This window comes from Arachis hypogaea, chromosome 18 (assembly GCF_003086295.3).
Source record: "Arachis hypogaea cultivar Tifrunner chromosome 18, arahy.Tifrunner.gnm2.J5K5, whole genome shotgun sequence".
Lineage (NCBI taxonomy): Eukaryota > Viridiplantae > Streptophyta > Magnoliopsida > Fabales > Fabaceae > Arachis > Arachis hypogaea.
Genome location: NC_092053.1, coordinates 62862295 through 62885369, shown reverse-complemented (window position 1 = coordinate 62885369; position 23075 = coordinate 62862295). Strand labels below are relative to the sequence as shown.

At 34.9% G+C, this 23075-nt stretch overlaps 2 protein-coding genes and 1 long non-coding RNA gene across 4 annotated transcripts; 1 reads left to right on the top strand and 2 right to left on the bottom strand.

Annotated features, from left to right (window-relative positions):
- The first annotated feature begins 11280 nt into the window (after positions 1 to 11280).
- LOC112772079 (uncharacterized) lies at positions 11281 to 13410 on the top strand. Its single transcript, XR_003187355.3, has 2 exons — positions 11281 to 11728; positions 13103 to 13410. It is a non-coding gene; the product is annotated as an uncharacterized lncRNA (long non-coding RNA).
- Positions 13411 to 14804: 1394 nt separating this feature from the next.
- LOC112771400 (uncharacterized) lies at positions 14805 to 17210 on the bottom strand. 2 transcript variants are annotated; one of them, XM_025816128.3, is made up of 2 exons: positions 16994 to 17210; positions 14805 to 16706 (listed from the first exon to the last, which is right to left on the bottom strand). In XM_025816128.3, the coding sequence occupies exons 1-2, from the start codon at positions 17193 to 17195 to the stop codon at positions 15031 to 15033; spliced, it is 1878 nt and encodes a 625-aa protein (XP_025671913.1). In that variant the 5' UTR covers positions 17196 to 17210; the 3' UTR covers positions 14805 to 15030. The 2 variants fall into 2 exon arrangements, with proteins under 2 accessions (XP_025671913.1, XP_025671915.1); XM_025816130.3 differs by having other exon boundaries at positions 14805 to 16899; positions 16994 to 17203.
- A 2942-nt stretch (positions 17211 to 20152) lies between these two features.
- LOC112770053 (uncharacterized) lies at positions 20153 to 22591 on the bottom strand. The gene is made up of 5 exons (XM_025814479.1): positions 22265 to 22591; positions 22153 to 22209; positions 21458 to 22049; positions 20640 to 20707; positions 20153 to 20548 (listed from the first exon to the last, which is right to left on the bottom strand). The coding sequence occupies exons 1-5, from the start codon at positions 22589 to 22591 to the stop codon at positions 20153 to 20155; spliced, it is 1440 nt and encodes a 479-aa protein (XP_025670264.1).
- Between the last annotated feature and the right edge of the window lie 484 nt (positions 22592 to 23075).

Genomic DNA, 23075 nt, shown 5'->3' with positions numbered 1-23075 from the left:
TACCCAACAGTTTTGGAAGCAAAGTCTACTAGTAATCAAGTACTAGAGTGTACCTAAACACCCAAAACACAAGATGTCACTCAACCAAAATCCCAAGATTTGAATTTTATAAGGGCACGAAACTGGGCAGAAAAATTCGAAAAGCTTACCACAAAGCTTAGATAGAATGACGGGCTTGGCAAGAGCTTCGCGTAGCCGCTAACGGCATGTAAATCGGAGCATCGTAGCTCAAGATATCGCGGATTGAAGTTATAGGTGAATAGTGCTTCTTCTCTCTTCCTTTCCCTTTTCTCCTCAGCTACTCACCTTGTGTGTGTATGTGTTTATGGCTGAAGGGTTCATTAAATGAACCTATTTATATGTTGGACTTAGGCCCAACTTGGGCTCGGTCTAACCTGTTAGCGTTTTTAGCCCGTTTGACCCAACTTTGGGCCAAACCTTTAAAATTAACGCCTGATTTTCAATTTCTAATATTTTTCTAAGGTTTTTTACTATTTTCACTTTTTCTCGCACAGTACCGGGTAGACTTGAATTAGTTCGACCGGTTCAACTGTCGATTCGCGATTTTTCTCGATTTTTCGCAGAAAATACATTTTCTGACTCAGAAAAAGCCACTGAGTCCAAAAATCATATTTAAATCCTCAAATTCTTATTCTAGATTTTTCGGATCCTATTTTGGGCAATATTAATTATTCTATTCTAGTTGAGCGATTTTTCGTGAAAACCCCGGTTCTTACATTGGGTGTAGTAAACAAATCCATATATACTAATTTCTCAAAACTTTTTATTGTTGTAACCTTTCCTATGCTAACGGATAATTCATAATAGAGAGCTACCTCATTATTAAGCTTTTCTCATACTACAGTACAATTGGTGCATTATTTTGTTGTTCTCCTTATTCCTTCCAACTACTATTATCGCATATTCTAATTTTTCTTTATATATTCTCTCTACGTGTTTATTTTTTATTAATCTTCCTTTTTTCTCCATTAAATGGGTCTAAATCAAAGCACTATGCAAAGATCACAAGAAAAAAGATAATACATACATACATGGAAACAGAAATTGGAAACAAATTAGTGAGAGATAGTAAGTTTTTTCTCCACTCTACAATGAAGTGCATAACAAACTCTTGCATATGCCTACCACTCTACCGACCAACCTTTCACCTTAAATTTTTATCTAATATTTCTTCCCTTGGAAACCTTGATCCATATGTTAAGGAAATAAAACAGAACAAGTTTTATATATATATTTAATAATGGAAAATTAGTAAATGAGAGCTCCATCCGTCACACACTTATCTAATAGCTAAAGAGCATTATAAAGGTAAGAATCAAATAAGGACCTTGGAACATGCAAACATTTAGGTAAGCTCCCAACAAAGAAGTTATATGAAAAATCTGCAACTTTTAATTGAGACTTACGACACAAGCCAGTTAAATTCACATTTGAGGCATACCTGAAGAAAATTATAAGAACTATAAGAGACAGACTCATCGAAAATAAATTTTGAAGGTGTAGCTTGTATCTTATATTTAATAGTAAACCAGATAAATTTTCATAGCTGCAATAATTTTCAAAACAACTCAAAGCCAAAATTCATTTATGCCTCCCTGTCTATGAATTCCTAACCAAACAATAGCAACTCAATTCCAATATTTATACTCACATCTCATGCATAGTTGAATCAGAACTTCTACCAGCTACATAGGTTTAGTTGCTTGCTGCATTAAAATACATTTAAAAAAGTATAACAGGCCAACTCAGGCATAGTAAAACCTTCGTAGTGATGCAATAAATTCAAGCTTCCCTATATCTTTCATTCAAGTAAAAGGCTATTATTTTTAAGTACAGGTGTTGCATATAAAAGGTGAAAAAATAAAGGCACAAAAAGCCACCATCACCATAAAAAATCTTCAATCTTAATATATTTATCTCTAGTGTAAACAAAAAAGTCCAAGTTAAAAATTATATAAAAACTATCATCTAACAACTAGGAACCCTCACCAGTTTTTGGCGCTGATTTAATGCTTGCAGCTTGTGCCTTTCAAACTCGTTTTTCCTTCCCTCCTCCCTTAACTGTTTCACAAAACATATAACCAATAAAGGACATAGAGAATAATGCAGTGCAGGCAGGTAAATCATGTTGGGAAGTGTTAGATTGATCATGATCAGCTATCATACTAGCACAAGACACAAGTCTAGCTAAGCATGGCCATCTCTGTATACTAATTCTACCTATTGAATATGAGTTGTTTGAAAGCTTCAAAGAAGTAGATAGTTTGTACCCTAAATTAAGTATTAACTCGTGCTTACTCACGCTTTCCTTTTTTTTCTTTTTTGAAGAAAAAATAGCAAACTTTTGTCACCTTAAATTAGTTGAAAGTATTGTGAACAAATTTAACAAAATCATGAAAAAATGAGGAAGCTTGACATACTTGCAGAAGTTCTTTCTCTCTAGAAGCTTTCCATTGCCGAAACTGTTCTGGTTCTAGTTTCTAGATTCCACATTAACAACAGCAAAATAAACAACAAGCTGGTAAATCCAGAGCATAAATTCATCAAAACAAATGTCAAATCAAATAGGAACCCTACCAAACCACAATGACCACCGAAAAAGATGAAAATTTAATAGGTAAATCGAATCTCCAAATCAAGAAGAATTGATTATGCTAACTAGGTTTCAGTAATATTGATGTAATTGTTATTAACAAATGCAAATTCAAAATTTTATGATGAAAATAGTATATACCAAAACTGAAAAAATAAATATAATAATCAGAGAGAGACAGAGAGGAACTTATAAGAAGCGGCGATGGGCTCATAGCGACGGCGACCAGCAAAGATGTTACAATGACAAATCTGTGGAAGAAGAAGAACTTTCATGTAGATTCACAAATCACAATGTGATAGAGTGATAGAGAGAGAGCGCGCAAGAGAGAGGAACTTACTTGAAGAGGATGGCGCGGCGACAGGCTCGGCGGGGGAGAAGAAGCACTGCTCTCCGGTGGCTCTCTGCCTCTCTCCGTAATCGTGACTCCATTTCTGGCCTCTACTCTCAGGCGTTAGAGAAGAAGAAGCAGCTTCACTGAGATTTTGATGTTAACTTTTGGGGTTAATTAGTGTATGTTCTGAATCTATGAAAGTTTGGGATTAATTTTGGAAAAAATTGATACAGTGGATGCAGGAAGTAAACACGGGTATGATTTTTGGTTGGATAAAAATCGACGGTAGTTTTGTCGATTTTAACTAAAATAAAAATCAACACTTCAGCCGTCTATTTTATATAATAAATTTAAACCATCCATTTAGTTTTAGAAAAAAATCTCAATCGTCTAAATTTATCGACAGTAAAGCTGTCGACATTATAATTATTAAAATAGACTACCTGTCCGTTGATTTTAAAGAAAAAAAATTTCACCCACCATTTTGTCGATAATATGACGACAAAAGTAAGGTGTTAGAAGGTTGCCAAAATAATAGACGACATGATCGTCGATTTTAATATTTTATTTTTAATAATTTCTTTTTCATTTTATCGACGACAAGCCGTCAAAAATTATCGACAGAAAATTTGGTCGTTGATTTTTAGTGTCGATAATTAGACAATTTCTTATAGTGCATGCAAAGCCCCTCGGCATGGTCTATTCCATCTCACTTTTGTATATCATAAATTAAATTTAATGACAAATTTTTGCATCAATTTAACTATAAGATCTGATATTCAAGCACATCCATAATAAGGACATTATTTCACTGTCTATAAATAAGAACTTCAACAAAGAATAAAAGGTTGAAAATTCTAATAAAAAACACACTTATATACACTCATATTCCAAAAATTTCTTGAGTTCGTCCTAAATTAGTTTTCTGTAGGTTTTCTTCGCTCATCTTTTATTTTCTTTACATTTTTGCAATTTATCTTTTTGAAGATCTAGTTTCTTTTATCTCATTTTGCCTAGTTCTTTTCTTATTAATTGTAAAATCGTTGGATTACTGAGAAAACTTGAAGTTTGTATTTAACACTTTGATTTTTTGAGAAGTGTATATTTATATTCATACCATTTACAAGTTACATTTTGGGTAATATCATCATCTTTCTGCATAATATGCAAATTGTCTTACTTTATTCTTTTTTATTATGGTTTCAAATATTTTTGTTGTAGGAATTGGATCAAGAGAATAAGATTCCATCGCCAAAAGAGTTAGGAAGTAGGTCTTCTAGAGCAAGCAACAGAGCAGCGTGAAATATGATGGAGATTTTATGTATTAAAGGTTACATGCATGTTAAGACATTTTTAGTTACAAAATTATGTTATGTTTGATACTTTGTATAAGAGTTATTACTTTTGATTTCCAATACTAAAAAATCATATATTATGCTTAGTACTTTGTTTATGAGTTATATAATATTTTGTTTATGGATTATGATTTCCAAAAATAAATATTATTTGTTTAACACGATAAAAACGAGGGTAAAAACTGTATTTTTAAACGATAAAAAAATGTTACTGTTAGGGTTAAAATGACGGTTCAAAAAAGATATTTTAACCAACCAAAAGCCATTCTGTTAGGGTAAAAACGGCGGTTCAAAAATGTCGTTTTTAACCGACCAAAACGCCAATCTGTGAGGGTAATAATGACGGTTTAAACCGCCATTTTAACCTGAAAATAATGGCGGTTTGAACTGTTGTTTTAACCCACCAGAGAACTACCGCAATAAACAAAATGGCACTTTGAATTACGGCACTTTTCGAAACCGCCGTACTTGGTAATAATGGTGGTTCAAACCGCCGTAAATACCCAAAAAAAACCGTCATTTTTACCAGATTTTTTTGTAGTGATCGACATAACAAAATGAGTTAACTATTATATACATTTATTTAACAGAAATTTACACGTATGTACTAACTGAATTTATGTCAATAAAACTTTTTGCGCTAATATTTACTTAGTTAATTAATAAATATTTTCTCAATACGTTACTTAAAATAAAAACATTCACTAAAATAATTAATAATCTAATTATCAAACTTTTGCTTAATAATTTAATTTAGGTAAATACAAAATTACATAATTTTTCACTTAACTTAAAAAATAACTTTTACTTGGATAGTTAATAACTAAATTAATAACTTAAGAAACATATAACCAATAAACTAAGACCAACGGTTGAAAAATATCTACCCAAGTATCTAATATATAAATTAATAATTATGTAGTTAAAAAAATTAATTACAAAAAATGAGAACCACATTCCTAGAATTATACCTTATCAGTGATTTGTTGCTAACGATACAAATTGTATTCTAATTCTTGTCAAATATCCTAACCATGACTATACATATATGGGATAATATAAATGTCAAGATAACAAAACTAACCGCGAAGTTGGCTGCCTCGGCGTAGTGCCATGTCGCGTTCAATCTATTGATGTCCGGATCACGAGCATCTGCGTGTGCCATATTCGTCTTACTCAATAATATGGTCAGAAAAGGATAGAAGAGAAGAGAAAGTGGTGGAAAGGTTGGAAATGGGGCCCAGAACCTTGATGTAAACGATATCTATATATAGGCGTTATCGATAAAATATATTCTCTATCAATATATTTTTATAATGCATCTTATTTATATAATTTATTTACATAAACTTTATTTTAATGTTATATATGTTATTGGCCTTATAATAACATTTCTGAATCCGTCTTGATAACAATAATAATAACAATATCAATAATATTTATAATAACATTATAAATAATATTATGTATATTATTATTATAATAATATTAAAATTAATTTCTGAATTATTGTAAAATAAATAAATAAATAAGATATAATAAATATAAAATAAAAAAGTGTAAATAGAAGACTCTAGTATTAATATTTACTAATATAATTATCTCACTATAATAATAGAAGTAACTTATCTATTCATTAGTATTATATATATTGCAACTTAAGAACTTAAAGAGAGAAATAGAGAATTACATATGAAAGAAGGAAGAGTATTTTATTGTTGTCATGTGTTTGTTTTAGATTGATGCTTCCTCTATTTGTACATACAAATGGTCATCACTTTTCAACTTTCATTAAATTCATTCTCTCTTGAGAATGGACATCCACGTATGTAGTGATCCTTATCACAACACTCCCCTTTGGACGTCCATTTAGGATTATACCTCGTTAAAACCTTACTAAAGAAAAACCCAATGGGAAAAAATATTAGTGAAGAAAAAAGAGTACAATATCCTTTGCGATGGGGACTGCCTCATTAAAAACCTTATCAAGAAAAAACCCAATGGGAAAAAAACCTGACCAAGGAAAAAAAAGTACAATCTCCCCCTCTTGTTGACATCATTTAACATCTCGAAATCGGTGCATCCCAATCTGATGTATCAATTTTTAAAAGAGGATTTTGAGAGTGACTTTGTAAATAAATCTGCCAGATTATCACTTGAGCGGATCTGTTGGACATCAATTGTCCCTTGATTTTGAAGATCATGAGTGAAGAAGAATTTGGGAGAAATATGCTTTGTTCTATCACCTTTAATGTATCCACCCTTAAGTTGAGCAATGCATGCTGTATTATCTTCAAACAGGACAGTTAGAGCTATCTTATGATCAATCAGTCCACATGAAGATAGAATATATTGGATCAAACTCCTGAACCAAAAACACTCGTGACTAGCTTCATGTATCACTAGTATTTCAGCATGATTAGAGGATGTTGCTGCAATTATCTGTTTTGTTGACCTCCATAATATAGCTGTATTACCATATGTGAACAAGTATCCTGTTTGAGATCTCTCTTTTTGTGGACCAGACAAGTATCTAGCATCTGCATAGCCAACTAATTGTGACTTGAATCCATATGGATAAAATAATCCCATATCAACCGTTCCATGAAGATATTAAAATATTTGTTTGATTCCATTCCAATGTCTTCTGGTTGGAGAGGAAATATACCTTTCTAGTAAACTCACAGCAAATGATATATCGTGTCGTGTATTATTAGCAAGATACATTAGTGCTCCAATGGCACTAAGATATGGTACTTCAGGACCAAGGATATCTTTATTTTCTTCTTTAGGGTGGAATTGATCCTTTTCCACATCCAAAGACCTTACGATCATTCGGGTACTTAATGGATGTGACTTATCTATATAAAATCTCTTCAAAATCTTTTTTGTATATGTTATTTGATGAATAAAGATCCCATTTTTTTGTATGCTCGATCTGCAGGTCGAGACAAAACTTAGACTTTCCAAGATCTTTCATCTCAAACTCTTTTTTTAGAATTTTTATAATTGTTGGAATCTCTTCAGGGGTTTCAATGATATTTAAATCCGTTTTTGGCCAGATACTCAGTAAGACGATTATACCACATTCGTCCAGAATGCTTTAGACCATATAAAGATCTTTGCAATTTAACTGAGTATAATCCCTGCGAATCTTCATTGGATGGTTTAGACATCTTTAGTCCTTTAAGGACTTTCATATAGATATCACGATCTAATGAGCCGTATAAGTAGGTTGTTACCACATCCATTAGATGCATATGTAATTTATGATATGCAGATAAACTGACCAAATAATGCAATGTTATTGCATCTACTACAGGGGAATATATTTCTTCATAATCTATACCAGCCCTTTGTGAAAAACCTTGTGCCATAAGTCGAGCTTTGTAGCGTACAACTTCATTTTTCTCATTTCGTTTTCTCACAAATACCCATCGATATCCAACAGATTTTACATCTTCTGGTGTACGGACTACAGGTCCAAAGACTTCACGTTTTGCAAGTGAGTCTAGCTCAGCTTTCATAGCTTCTTCCCATTTTGGCCAATCATTTCTTTGTCGACATTCTTCGACTGATCTTAGCTCAAGATCCTTACTTTCATGCATGATATTTAATGCCACATTATATGCAAATATTTTATTGACAATTATCTTATTTTGTTCGTTCCCATTTTTCTCCTGTAAAGACATAATTTATCGAGATCTCGTCATTTTTACAATTTTCAGGTACCTGAACGTCTTCTGGCGTTAAAACTATATCAGAATTTTGGACAACTACGGGTGTCTTTACTATGTCTTTTTCAACAGGAATAATATTTACCTCTTTACTGGTGATAGCCTTAAAATTAACTTTGAAAACATGCAGCACAACAAAATTCACTAGATTTAAGAATCTTCTAGTTCTTTAGTAAATATCCATGGGAGTTTTCAATAATTCTCCGCATCATGGTTGTTCCCGGATGACCCAATCGATCATGCCAATTTATGAATTCATTTGGGCTAGTAAACTTCTAGTTTACAATAGCATGTGATTCAATTGCACTAATTCTAGTATAATACAATCCAGATGAAAGTGAGGGTAACTTTTCTAATATAACCTTTTTATTTGAATCTTGAGTTGTGATACATAAGTACTCATGATTTTCCTCATTCATTGTTTCAATATGATATCCATTTCGGCAAATATCTTTAAAACTCAATAAGTTCCTTAGAGACATAGTAGATAATAGTGCATTATTTATTATGAATTTTGTTCCTCCGGGAAACAAAATTATAGCTCTTCCGAAGCCTTCTATGACATTGCTTGAGCCAATAATAGTATTAACATATTCTTCTTTTGACACAAGATGGGTAAAATATATATCACTTTTGAGAATGGTGTGCGAACTTGCACTATCCGCAAGGCATACATCTTCATTATATATCCTTGCCATTTTTTTCAATGATAAATAATAATAAAATGAGTAGTAATATATGCACAGTCAAATTGAATTCTTGATTGGAATTATTTTTCTAATAAACACTGTACATAAAAATAATGTCATATACTAAAATTTTATTATTATCACTATTATTATTATTTTTTTTAAAACTTGACACATTTAATGATTTCAAAATTCTTAAACATAAACATTAATATTTCATTATTTATATAAATCATATTTAAAAGGGTTAAGTATGATTTTGGTCCCCAACGTAGAGGCCGAAAATCGATTTCATCCCTGATCTTTTTTTTTTTGCTACAAAATGGTCCCCAAGGTTTCGGTTTGTTTTAAAATCGTCCTTCAGACGAAAATATCCCTCCCACCCCTCTTCTTCCTCAACATTAACCAGAAGCAGAAGCAGATGCACAAACGCAGAAACAAAAACAGGCAACAATGGATAACAATCAGCAGAACAACAACAACAGTAACAATGGATAATGGAATTAGAGCAACAACAAAAACAAAACCAAAAGTAAAAACAAAAACAGAAGCAGCAAAAACAGAAGCAACCAAAGCACCAACAACAACAATGAAATAAAAGGAATAAACAGAATCTACCAGAAGCATCATCAACAACAACAACAATAGAATCCTTTAAATCTGAAAAATTAAAGAAAAAAGAATAAAAATTTGAAACAGAGGGAAAGGGTTGCGGCAGTGGTGGTGGAGGAGGGGCTGCGGCAGTGAACGACGATGTGGAGGAGGAGGGTTGCGGCGCTGTGGAGGGCTTTGTTCCTCTCTTCTCTTTCTCTCTCCCTCTGCTCTCTCCTCTCTTGCCATTAGTGTAGGGAGCAGTGGCAGATCACAGGCGGCAAGATGGTGGTGCGGCGGTATGGCGGTGCGGCGGTGCGGCTTCCTTTCCCCCTTCTTCCCTTCCCTCCCCCCTCCCGTTTCTCGCGCCCACCCCCTTTCTTTCTCTCTCCCCCCGATTCTCTGTATCCCTTTCTTTCCTTTTTTTATTTATTTTATATTTATTTTATTTTATAATTTTTTTAATGAGGGGGTAATTTGGTAATAAAAAAATTAAAATTGGTAAAAATGACGATTTTAAAACAAAACTGAAATTTTGGGAACCATTTTGTAGCAAAAAAAAGGCCGGGGACAAAATCGATTTTCGGCCTCTACGTTGAGGACCAAAATCATACTTAACCTTATTTAAAATTTAAATACATAGAAAATAAAACTTAACAATAAGTTTCTTACATTATTTATTTACATGAATACTTAACAATCTCACATATTAAACTATTCTATCATTGATCAAATGACCAATATTTCCTTCAGGATTCTCAAAGAAATCAGATACATCATAATAAGTGGTGGGATTTTCAGCATCATTTGAAACAAAATTTGTTTCCTTTCCTTTGTCATCCTTTTTCAAAGATGCTTGATAAAGATCGACTAGGTGCCTTGAATTACGACAGGTACACGACCAATGGCCCTTTCTACCACAACAGAAACACTTATCCTCTGTTGATTTATTTTGCTTGGAGTTTCTTTCTTTATCCCACTTTTGGTGAGATCATTTCTTTTGAACATAATTCTTCTTCCTTCCATAATTTTCTTGTTACTAAAACCTTACCATTTACTTCTTCTGGGTAATGATTTGCGGCATTTGCTTTAGGAAATGGGGCGGTGCCAGCTGGGTGCGCTTCATGATTTTTTAAGAGCAACTCATTGTTGTGTTCAACAACAAGAAGGCAAGAAATTAGTTCAGAATATTTTTTAAATCCTTTTTCTCGATACTGCTGCTGCAGGAACACATTCGAGGCATGGAATGTTGAGAAAGTTTTCTCCAACATATCATTATCAGTTATCTTTTCCCCACATAATTTCATTCGTGAGGTGATTCGAAACATTGCTGAATTATATTCATTTGTGAATTTAAAATCCTGTAGACGCAAGTGTGTCCATTCATATTGGGCTTGAGGAAGTATCACCGTCTTTTGATGATTATACCTTTCTTCAAGGTTTTTCCATAGATCTGCAGGATCTTTTAATGTGAGATATTCATTTTTCAATCCTTCATCAAGATGACGACGAAGAAAAATCATGGCTTTTGCTTTATCCTTTTGGGATGTATTATTTTCAGCCTTAATGGTATCTCCAAGATCTATTAAATCAAGATGAATTTCAGCATCTAGTATCCATGATTAATAGTTGTTTCCAGATATATCAAGAGCATTAAATTCAAGATAAGAGAGTTTCGACATAATGAAAATTTATTACTTGAGTCTTCCTAAATTTTGATCAGAGTCTTGTGCTGATAACATGTTGTAAAATAAATAAATATAAAAGATATAATAAATATAAAATAAAAAAGTGTAAATAGAAGACTCTAGTATTAATATTCACTAATATAATTATCTCACTATAACAATAAAAGTAACTTATCATCTATCTATTCATTAGTATTATATATATTGCAACTTAAGAGCTTAAAGAGAGAAAAAAAATTATATATGAAAAGAAAAAGAGTATTTTTATTGTTGTTGTGTGTTTGTTTAAAATTGATACTTTCTCTATTTATACACCTAAATAATCATCACTTTTTAATTTTCATTAAATTCATTCTTTTTTGAGAGTCAACATCACATATGTAGTAATTCTTATCATAACATGAATAACATTTATCTGCATAAAACTTTTTATCAATCCATATTAAAATTAATTTCTGAATTTTATCCCCGGAGAAAAAGAAAAAAAAAAAAAAAAGAAAAGGGTAAAGTCTAAACTCTAAAGTCTCAATCCAATTTATTGTCCACCCAAATTACGGAGTGGCCCATACGAGTATTAGGGTTCCGCATTTCACGAAACGCAGCCCTATAAATTCGACAAACGAGGGTTTTACATCATCACCATCAGGTTTCTGAACCTGTGAAATCTGCCATTGTTCCTGGAAAACGTGAGAACCTTCGTCAGCCAACATGAGAGCTAAGGTAAAACCTTTCTTTCGATTTCAGTTTTGGAGTTGTGATGGATTTCGTGTAATTGTTTTCCCGAAAAAAATTGTTTGTATTTAGTGTTTTTAACTCTCAGTTTTATTTTGGTTAAAGGATCGGAGGTCGATTGGGATTTTAAAATCTTGTAAAAAAGTTATTATCCTTGTTAATAGATGAGTTGCAGATGAACTCGTTATGAAACCGGGAATGATAATACTATGTTTGGTTTATTTAGTTGTTTGTTTTTTATCTAGAAAAGTAAATTATATCCTTTTTTTTCTTGTTTATGGGTATTATATTTCGATTTTTTTTTCTTTATAAATCTTTGCTTTTCGGAATTGATTCTTGAACACAATATTCGTGTAGTATGAATTTCTTTATTTATCCCTGAAAAATCGAGTAATTTCAAATAAATTGAAGACGCTTCTAACCTTATTCCTGAAGTGTCATTGTCATCTGATTTGTTTATTTATCTAGACCTGCCAGACAAATTTGGGAAAAAATTTCTTTTGAGGAAATATGTGGAAAACCAATGCGTTAATTTAGAATTTTCGTAGATGTGATTGAATGTTCACTTTGAGATGCCAGTGGAGGTGTTTGATTTTTATTGTTTATGTTAGCATTAACTCCTGTTGGTTATGGTTAGGCACTTAGGCTTGATTTTTAGGTTCTGTACTGTGCTTGTAATGTGCTAGCATGCTGATTATTGTTTCAGTTTTTGACTGTCTTCAAGCTAAAAATGGATGTCATTTCTTAACATGCATTAAAAGATATATTTTTGTATCTTTAGTAAACACCCAAATTGGTGCCAACAAATTTTCATTATTCTAGAAGTCCTTGAGATGGATTGGTCCGTTAAGAGGACTAAATTATCTTTTAATGATATTTTTCGAGACCTTCTTGTCTTGTAAGAAAATTTGTTAGGAACTTATTTGTCTATCACATATGTTAAAAATATTATTGAAAATGATGGAAGGACCAATCTTTCCTATCTGGAATTTGTTCGGACCAATTTTGGTGTTCACTCCTTGTTTCGCACTTGTGTAAAATTCGAAATTTTCATTGTAAATAATTGAAGATAATTTAAGGTATATTCTTATTTGTTCTCTGATGCCAACTTGCTGGTAGTCTCTTTGTTTTGCACTTGATTGAATTGTCATTGTGGAGCGTTTTGTTAACTGTTAAGTAAATTGAGCTGCATTAATGTTATTGTTGAGCTTAATGATTGGCATGTAACTTAAGAGTACAGAAAATTGGGCCTGTTGCCAAGGCTAAAGATGAAACCTGATAACTATTATTATCATGTGTCCTTACTCCTTAGTTTGTGTTTTTGCATTTCTTGTAGTCTAACAAAATGTTTTTATTCACCAGTGGAAGAAGAAGCGCATGAGGAGATTGAAGAGGAAGCGCCGAAAGATGAGACAGAGATCTAAGTAGGCTTGTATTCCAAATGAGACTAGCTTCTTCTACCTGATGCAAGACTGGCCTCTGGTCTTCTAAGGCTGTTATGCATAGGGGAAGGGGTTCTCTCTAGACTTTTAGTTTAGCAGTATTGAAATTAAAGACTTATTATGAGTGTGTTTAGCTGTAATTCTGACAGTTGTTGGTATTAAAACATGTACTGAATACTTGTTTTTCTATATTTATTGGTATCTGAATGACTTATATTAGTATTTCTATTTCTCTGAGTTGCATGAAGATCTATTTATTTTCTTCTTTGTGCTAGGCTTGGTTTTTTTTGCCATCATTTTCATTTTGAACATAAGGATGGAAGCTGCAATTGCCACCATGCTTATTGCAAGCCTCCTCAAGCCTCATGGCTGTTTCCCAATTCTACCTGTCCATTTTGTTTTTATCTTCTTGGTTGAATTGGGATAGTGAAAAAGAAGAAAGAGGTGGATGTTATTTGTGGTGATCGATAATTAAGCTTTTCAATATTGAAGTCAAGCTCAACGAAAAGGTTAGACTAAGGAGGGGGAACGATCTGACAAGCAATACTGGTGCCATGGTGTCACTGAAAAGAGGGATGAAAAGTGGAAAATAACACGTGCCGTGGTTTTGCACAAGTGAACATGAAAACAAACACATATGAGGAAAGATGCTTTAAGTGATGTTTTGTTGAAATTTTGGCTGAAAAACCTAATGAGAACTTGCTAGCTTCTCTATTTTAGGTTTAACAGTGTTGGTGTATATCCAGTGGGATGGAAATTTTTGTTCTCATTTATCTCCTTGCTCACCAAGTGTTTGGAGTATCAAGGAATTGAATCAAACATTTTAACAATAGACGAATCTGTTGAAATTTCATCATAAGATCTACAATTATAGATTTGTTTGTGTGCATAATGCATAACACAATTTCCTTGAAGTAAACCACCGTAATTGCTGAAGACAGTTGTTAAGGATATGCATATAATACAAGAATCTAATCTCTTTTAGCTTCTCTCTCCCATTAGCGTGTATTTAGTCATGGTACTTGCAATTTGCAACCATGCATTTGCATACGCACAAGTGAGACTAAAGTATTACGAGGATAATTAGGAGGGTAATGTTATGGTGAAGAGTAATGCTTGGGTGAAGAGAGAATATTATTTTCTTTGGTAAACAAAAAAATCACTAAAAAATTTTTATCATGTGTATTACGTTTGTAAAAATCTTCATTCTTTGCCCAATTCAACTCTTCACCAAAAAAATTCCCTAATTAGGAAGGTTGTAGTATCTGCCTAATCATGTTTTTGGGTTTATGTTCTTGATTTGCATCCTATAATTGTATTCAAATATTAATCTTAGGGCAATAGAGCTTTCAATTGGTATGTTGTCATGTCAAATAGGAACTATTACCAAAACCAAAATGCTTAATTTCACTGCCTGGAATCAACAACACTCCTCTTCAGGCAATTGCTTCATAACAAGTAATTGTTCACATAAATTGCCGAATCACTAGGTGATGATCAGCTCTCACCCTTCATGTTCTGGCAAATGGAAGGAGAATATAAAATAAAAGTTACTAAAAAATATGCAGCATTGCATTGGTCATCATGTTAGCTGCATATACACAACAAACCAAAAATACCAATTATTCAAACAAGTAACTAAGATGCTTTAATTCACCAAACCAATATTAGTTCTGTACTAGTGTCTTACTCTTCAACTCTGAACATCAATAAAATCAAAATTCAAGCATCATGGAACTTCCTTTAACTTAATCATAGGTAATCAAGTACCCAGGCTAAGAAAACTAGTCAAGACCCTACTTACTTTCTGTTATAATATACTTTGATGGTATATGTCTTTCTTTACATTCATTCCTTGAAGTCATACTGCATAGAAAGTCTTTCGAAAGTGCTTTGGCTCAGAGCTTCTTTCAAATATAATGCTTTCGAAATCTCCGCTGCCATATCCATTTCTCCGTCGAAAGCGAGCCCTTCAACAATAATGGTATAGGTTGTCTCGTTAGGCACACATCCTTTATTGATCATCATCTGAACTATCTGCATTGCCGTGTCTGTTCTTCGAGATTTGCAAAATCCAAGTATAAGTGCATTGTAGTTATCAACATCAGGAGTATAGCCATTTTCCTCCAAGATCCTAAATATCTCAATGGCCCCGTCTAGCATTCCCTCCCTACACATGCCTCTTACCAAAGATGAATACGTATAGGAATCTGATACGAATCCATACTTTGTCATTTCATATAACATTTGAAAAGCTGGATATGTGTTCCCTTTCCTACACAGGCTTGAAATCACAGTTTTGTAAAACTCATGCATAGTGTAGTTTTGTTTATTGCCCAAGCTTTGAATTATAAAGAATGCCTCCTGCACCTTCCCCTCCTCACAGAGTGTCGCAATAGCATTGTATGTACCTTCATTAGGTTGACAACGTCGATAAATCATTTGGTCTAGACACTGAACTACAAGATCCACCTTCCCTTCCTTGCATAGACGGGAAATGATCGGATTATAGCTTGTAGCCGTCATCTTGAATCCACTCCGTATCATTTCATCTAAAACTTCGAAAGCTTGTTCTGTTTTCCCCCGGAGCGAAAGAGAAGTGATTAATATGTTATAAGTAACTACCGAGGGAGACTGGCCTTCTTTAACCATCTCTGCCAAAAGTTCATTCGCCTCCTGCCATCGCCCATCATAGCACAAACTCCTTAGCAAAATGTTATAACTCACAACACTCGGACTTAATCCTTTTGCAGGAAACTCCCGAAAGAACTGAATAGCTTCTTCAATTCTGCCTTCCTTGCACAATCCAGTTAACAAAACATTGTAACTAACCAAATTAAGCTCTCCACCCTTGGCAATTATCTCATCTAGGAGATTCATGGCTTCGTCTACTCCCCGTTCCTTATAAGCAGCTTCGAGCAAGGAACAATACGTGAATGCATTTGGCACCAGCCCCTTCTTGATTAGCCGATCCAAAAGCTGCAAGCTTTGGTTCAAATTCCCATGCATACAAAGCCCTTTAACCAGTGTGTTATAAGTAACAGTATTAGTTGGAAAACCATGTGCCTCCATTTTCTCAACCAACTGCATTGCATAGCCAACATTCCCTCTCTTGCACAAATAATTCACCAAGAATGTGTACGAAGACGCATCAGGTATAACGCCGGAACCTACTGTCATCTCCATCACCCTAACAGCTTTCCTAGACTTATTTGCCTTGCAAAGATCATACAAAAGCTGCGTTACTTGAATTACATCAGGTTTGTGTCCCTTCTCCACCATATATTCCAACTGAAGAAATGCATCGTTCATCCTAAGCTCCTTACTCTTCTGGTCACTCTTCCCAACCCTCCAATTGGGAAGTGTGAAAACAGCATCTTTTGGGGAAACTGTGACTTGGGTTGATGCCAAAACTCTGGAAAAACCCTTGTTAAGCGACAAAGAATGGAAATTTGGGGCATGGGAATGGAAGAAGCCAGGAGCATTTCTTTTTGCTTTTGCGTCAAAATTCGCAGCAGGGGACACTGTGTTCAGCAGTGAAGCCATGATTGAAGTAGCAGCAATGATGGTAAAAACTAGTTAAACTTTGCATATGGAAACCAAACAAATAATAATAAAAATAAAATCAACAATTCAACATTTGGCGTTGGTTTTTCCAGACAAGAAATCACAGCTACTACGAATGGTTTTGCTGTCAGATTACACTAAGTATCAATCCTTCACAAGAACGAAGAAAAAGAGAAATCAGTGAGAAAAATGCAAAAACAAAATTTCAAAAAGGGACTTGGTTTTTGTGATTGAGCAGCATCACCTTTGTCCCGACCATAGCCACGCTTTTTCCGTGTTATCCGAAGTTGTTCTGTTTCCACGTATTGTGCCTGTGAAAACCTAAAACGCAAGTTCGAGTTGAAAATCCAACAAGCCCTTGAGTAAAAGTGTAAAACAAAACCCGTTTCACTTTTGGCTACCTCACCAAGACACCAAGTAACGCATAAATTTGAGATTTGACTCATTTGAGAACAACTGAAAATTAGTCAATAATAACATAATAAGATGTTAGAGGCTAATTTTTTTTTGGATATTATAAAATGAGTAGTGCGTAATACGGTGATATTACATTAATTTGGTGTAATGCATAATACGGGACTTGTCACAAAAAATTGTAATAATAATTTGGGAAGAGGACAAAAAATATATCAAAATGTGACTAACAATTTGAAATAGGACAAAATTTTTTCCTCTATAAAAACGACAGTCTCACAATTTTTTTATTGGTAATGTCGGTTTCCTTTTTTTTTTATTAATTTTTTTTAATTTGTAAACGTGAGTAACTATTTTTAAAATCTCTTCTTTATATAAAAAGAGTTCGTCAATATAATTTCTTGAGATTTTATATCTCTTGAAATTGCATATCTCTTCTCCTCTTGATTCCATTTTTCTTGCTTTTTTTTATGTTGGTATTTTTTTATTCATTTTAGTTATATAGTTATTTATTTTTATGACTATAGTATTTAGTTAATTCGTTTTATTTATTAAAAAAATGATTTTTAATCAAAAAATGAATAATAATAATAATAATAATAATAATAATAATAATAGTTTTAAAATTTATTTTATTAGCCAAATTTTATCAGAAATATCTAAAGGTGTGATATTTATGTGTAATAATTTATGTATATCTACTTTTTTTTATAATATCGTTCGAGAAATTTAAGAGTTATATTTGTCAAAACATAGATCCTCATATGCCAAAAAGAGTGACAAATATTTATTTAGACGACTTATATTAGTATTTGATGGGTTCGTTCAATTTCAGGTGATGTGCATCACTGATGACACAAGTCTACAAGAGATGCTCTCAATCTACTATCAAGCTCAATCACAAGAATTTGTAATTGAGCAATATATGGAATTCGAATAATTACCTAATACGGTCGAAGAACCTGATCTGGATTTCGATTGAGAAAGTTATAACAGTGAAAGAAAAGAGGAATATGAAGGCAATTATGATTTTATTGATCCTAATGCAGATGAGGAAAGGCACCCGTTCCCAAACCCATACGTGCAATAGTGCTAACAGCCCATCCAAATCTTTGTAATCATATTGCGTAGTCTTACACAGAGACTTGTACAAATGGACAAGACATGCCGATTTCCAGCTGTATGTCCTGATTCTCGGTATATCGGAGCAAGGGTAGAAATTTTCAATGCACTCCTGAACCAGATTTGTCAGCAAATAATGTCATACCAAATAATGACATGATGTGGCATCTAATATAACTCTCCATAGTCTCATGATTAGTCAATATTATTCTATGTATAACATTACGTAATCACGTTAGCTTGATAAAGCTGCCTCTATAGTCACTCGCTGTAGGTGCAACTCCAAAGTTCAGCAAGCATTCTTGCTCCATGAGTTCGTGATTACTGTTGATTGGTCATGTAACCGATAGACCATTTTCTTGAATTCCGAGGATCAAAACTACATCTTCTATAGTGATAGTACATTTCACCTATAAGGAGATGAAATGTATGAATGACCGAATTCCACCTTTCTATTAAGGCATTAATCAAGGCCATTTGTTCTGGAATTTTTTAAATCTGAAACACATTGTAAAAATTAGCAGTTCTTAGATAGACTTTTACTCTTCGATCATATAGTTCTGGAGCATATACATATCTCAGTCCAAGGACAAATACGTCCCTAACATTTTCTTTCGCGGACATTTTTGTCCCCGAGGAACGGAAAATACATTCATGTCCCTGTCCCCTCGGAGATGTGGACATATTTACCCTTCCGTTAAAGTCACTACATTGGGCCTGACAGAAAACGCTGACGTAGCTCCCGTGGCGCTGACTTGGCCGTTACGGGCTGACACGTGGGATGGGCTTTTAAAAAGAGGACAATTAGTCCCCAGGAACCAAAATATCGCCGTTTCTCCCGCACTCCCAATCTATTAAATCATTGATCTTAATCCTTCGATTGCAGTGTGAGGGGTGAAGCGAGTGAAGGAAGAAAGGGAGCATTCCGGCCCATGGCATCCGATGGAGTATCGTCAAGCTCGAGAAGAAGCGGAGTTGGAGGAAGACAAGACCAGTTCGGTGCGTGCTCGGTTCAGAACGGGAAGAATGGAAAAGATGGCGTCTCACCAAAGTGCTTCTGTGGAGAAAATGCAGTGTTGTTCATGTCGAGGACGAACAGCAATCCTAATAGACTATTTCTGGGATGTTCCTTTTATAAGGTATGCAAAGCAAATCTGTGTAACTCTATTTGTATTAGGGTTTATCCCCAATTTCAGAATTTTTCTGAGTTCTGAAGATTGATTTTGTGTAGGTAAGACAACCATATTGCAAGTTTTTTTTGTGGTTGGATGAGCACATTGCAAGTCTTGGTGTTGGTGTTACAAGGTATCCGGGGGAGGAGCAAATTTTTTATGGTGAAGAGCATCAGTGGAACAAAGACATGGAAAATAGGATAACATTGTTGGAGAAGAGGATAGTAGCGATAGAGGTGAAAAAAATTCCAATAGGGTGGAGTATATGTGTGATGTTCATTGTCCTGATTGTTGCTATTTTAAGTTGTAAGAAATAATGTAAGAAATGATCAATGGTTGAAAATGAAATGTATAAATGATTTGTATATCTAGTATCATTTTTAGGCATGTATGTTACTATGTATATATGAAATGAAAGCGGACAAAATCACAGGAAATCAAACATTCAACCAGTGATATTAAGGGTGTGAAATTAAACCTTCATCATCTGAACTGACACCAAAATAAAAGGAAACCAGTTTGCTAGTAATGTCTACACATGTATGGCATGCTACCATTAACAAGTTCTTAGTTGACCAATAATAATGAACCAAAAAAAGACCTAACCCAAAAAAAAGGAAATTGTATCTGGAATTTGCCATTAACAGTTACACGAGGTCACATTTAAACCAAAAAATTCATAATGTCGTGAGTCTTCACTCATTAGATGCCTTAGATGTTGGCTCACTTGGTACAGTTAGTAGTGGAGCCTCCTGATTGTGTGCAGCAGTTTGGGTGTTAGATGAAGTTGTTCTTTGGGAGAGTTCCTGAGCTGGTGCACCCTGCTGTGTGTTAGATGGTCCTTGAACCAGTAGAGCCGGCGGCCTGAAAATCTTCTGCTTTGATCTGAATTTTGATGGTTTCGGCCGAATTGTGTTGTTTACCATGGATGGAGCCTTGCCTGGAGCTTTAAACGGAGGGGTTGAAGTCGGGGCCGGTGGCCTAAATAGAATGACTGTTGGCCCTGGTGGTGCTATGACAAGGGTGGATCTAGTAACCCTGGTTGGAACTGGTGCAACTTTTGCCTGACTTGGTCGAGCTGCACTCAGAACCTACACGCAAGACACCAAACCGTGACAAAAAATAAAGCACATCAAGAGGGATTCAATAAATGCATATATGAAACTGATCACAAAGACAAACAACTGCATAATTACAGTGGTTGCTTGTTGCTGGGGTGTTGTGTTGCCTGGTTGGCTGCTTGAAGAATCCTGGACATATAAGTGACAAGGATTAATAGTTTAATAATAAGACAGATTAGTCCCTCAGGTATTGTTCAATAAGACAAACTGATCCTTGACGAATATGGTACTAAGACTCATTCACCCCTAAGGTATATGCCACTAAGACAGATCAATCCCTGACAAGCTTAATGCTAATTCAGAATCATGCAGGAGTGTATAGTCAAAACTAGCTATAAATAAAGCGATATTACCTCTGGTGGAGGAGCTGACTGGGACAAAGGAAGCATAACCAGTGCTTGAGAGCTGCTTCCTGCCTTTTTCTTAGGCTTCTTTATTTTCAGCCTCTAATTGGGGTTTGATGGAGCTCCCTTACAGGTTTTGTAATTGTGGCCCTTTTCACCACACTTGCTGCAAGCCACAGAGAATGACTTCTTCAATTTTCCCCCTTGCATCAATGGCTCAGCAGGATCTTTTTGCCTATTGTGAACTTTTGGCCGGCCAATTGGTCTCTTGATGATGGGTGGGTCTGCCTGTGAGAAGTCAGTTTGGGGCCAGAATTCTGCACTGGGGACTGGTTTAATGCAGTGTGCATACGTTTTCTTGATTGATTCTATACACAACCAGGGATGCACATAATCCTCTGCTTTGTCATGTCACTTCCCAATAGCAGCAAGTGCATGTATGCATGGCATGTCTGAGATAATAAAGTAAGCAATTTCAAAGGTGACCAAATAATTAACAACATAGTGAATGAACTACAATGATTATAGTTTGTACCAGTGAGTTGCCATCGGTTGCAGGAGCAGGTGTACTTAATGAGGTCTACATCAACCTTGCTAGCTTTGCGGCTCACCTCAAACCTTTTCCTCTCGTTGTCTCCAACCCATTCTGCCGTCCACTTAGTGCTAAGGTTGATTAATCTCTCCATTCTCTTTTGCTGGACTGGTGCTAACTTGCCAGGGTGGTTGCCTGACACTCGCTTGTGATTCACCATCCTCCTCATCAGGTAACACCTGATTTCTTCATACATGGTAAGGATTGGCTTGCATCGGTAGTTCACAATTTTGGCATTAAACACCTCACACATGTTATTTGTGAGGTTATCAACCTTTGGCCCATGCGAGAAGTAAGCATTTACCCATGTTTTTGGATCAAACTTACTGAGGTAATCCCAAGCACCCTGGTTCACTGCCTTCAGCCTTTCCATACATTCCTTGAATTTCGCAACTGTAGTGCATCTGGCACACTCCCATACAACCTCTCTTATGTACAAGTCCTTGAACCGGTTTATGAAATTTTTCCACATGTGCATGACGCAGTTGCGTAGCTTTGCATGTGGCATGACCTCCTTTAGGGCAGGGAGTAAACCCTGCATTGAATGGTGGCAGGAAACATTTTTGTAATGGAATAACAATGCAGTCAAGAAATATAATATCTGAAGTGTACATGACTATACCATGAGTACATCTTACCTTCTGTTGGTCCGATATGAAGTTCCAGCCGTGATTTACATCATCTCCTATGTCCTCCTGAAGATTAGTCAGGAACCACTTTCCAGGCATCCTTGGTCTCAGCCCTGACTACCCCGTATGCAACAACATAAAATTGGTTGTTTGCGTCTTGCGCAACTACTACTAGAAGCCAGCCCATGTAATATGTTTTCAGAAAACAACCATCCAGGTGCAGCAAAGGCATGCACCCATCTTTGAACCCTTTCTTACAAGCATCTAAGCATACGTATAATTTGTCAATCACAAGGGGGGCTTTTGGAATTGGCATGACCTCCAGTCTTGCGGATGATCCTGGATTACTACTCAGAATCTGCTCACAATAGTCCCTCATTCTCTTGTATTGTTCCTTCTTGTTTTTCATTATCTTATCCCTGACCTCCACTACTGCTCTATACACCATCTTAGGATGGAAAGATAATGAAAATTCCTCTCTTAAGGAATTCAGTTGCTTCCCTTGTGTTCATGTGCGGTTGGATAGCCATCCACTTCTCAATTTTCCTGCTGATCCAATGCTGATCAACTGCATTGCTCCCTAAATCCCTTGCACAAGTATGTTCTAGCTGGTACGTCTTGACTTGGTAACCCTGCAGGGTTCTGTTGTATGACAAATAAACCAAGAACGGACGCTCATCATCCTTACAGCCCACTCTGACCCTCTCCCTATCATTCTTGATCCACTTCAACTCCCTCCCCTCGGCAATGAATGAGTCATTTACCACATCTTTAAACCTTTCAACAGTTGCAAACCTCGTTCCTAACTCAAATCGGCCTTCACCGTGAGCATAGTCATCATCAAACTCTGGAAATTTGTGGATGTTACCTTTATCCTTGGATGATATAGGTGTATGCAAATCCTCGGACTCATACTCAAACATGATTTCTTC

Excerpts from the sequence above, each read along its gene's own strand:
- LOC112770053 (XM_025814479.1), bottom strand. The coding sequence starts at position 22,591 with ATGGTGTATAGAGCAGTAGTGGAGGTCAGGGATAAGATAATGAAAAAC. Across the intron at positions 22,050-22,152 it reads TCATATCGGACCAACAGAAG|GGTTTACTCCCTGCCCTAAA; the intron begins GTAAGATGTACT and ends CATTCAATGCAG. Across the intron at positions 20,708-21,457 it reads CAACCGATGGCAACTCACTG|GATTCTTCAAGCAGCCAACC; the intron begins GTACAAACTATA and ends TTATATGTCCAG.
- LOC112771400 (XM_025816128.3), bottom strand. The coding sequence starts at position 17,195 with ATGAGTCAAATCTCAAATTTATGCGTTACTTGGTGTCTTGGTGAGGTA. Across the intron at positions 16,707-16,993 it reads TGGCTATGGTCGGGACAAAG|TGTCCCCTGCTGCGAATTTT; the intron begins GTGATGCTGCTC and ends TGCTGAACACAG.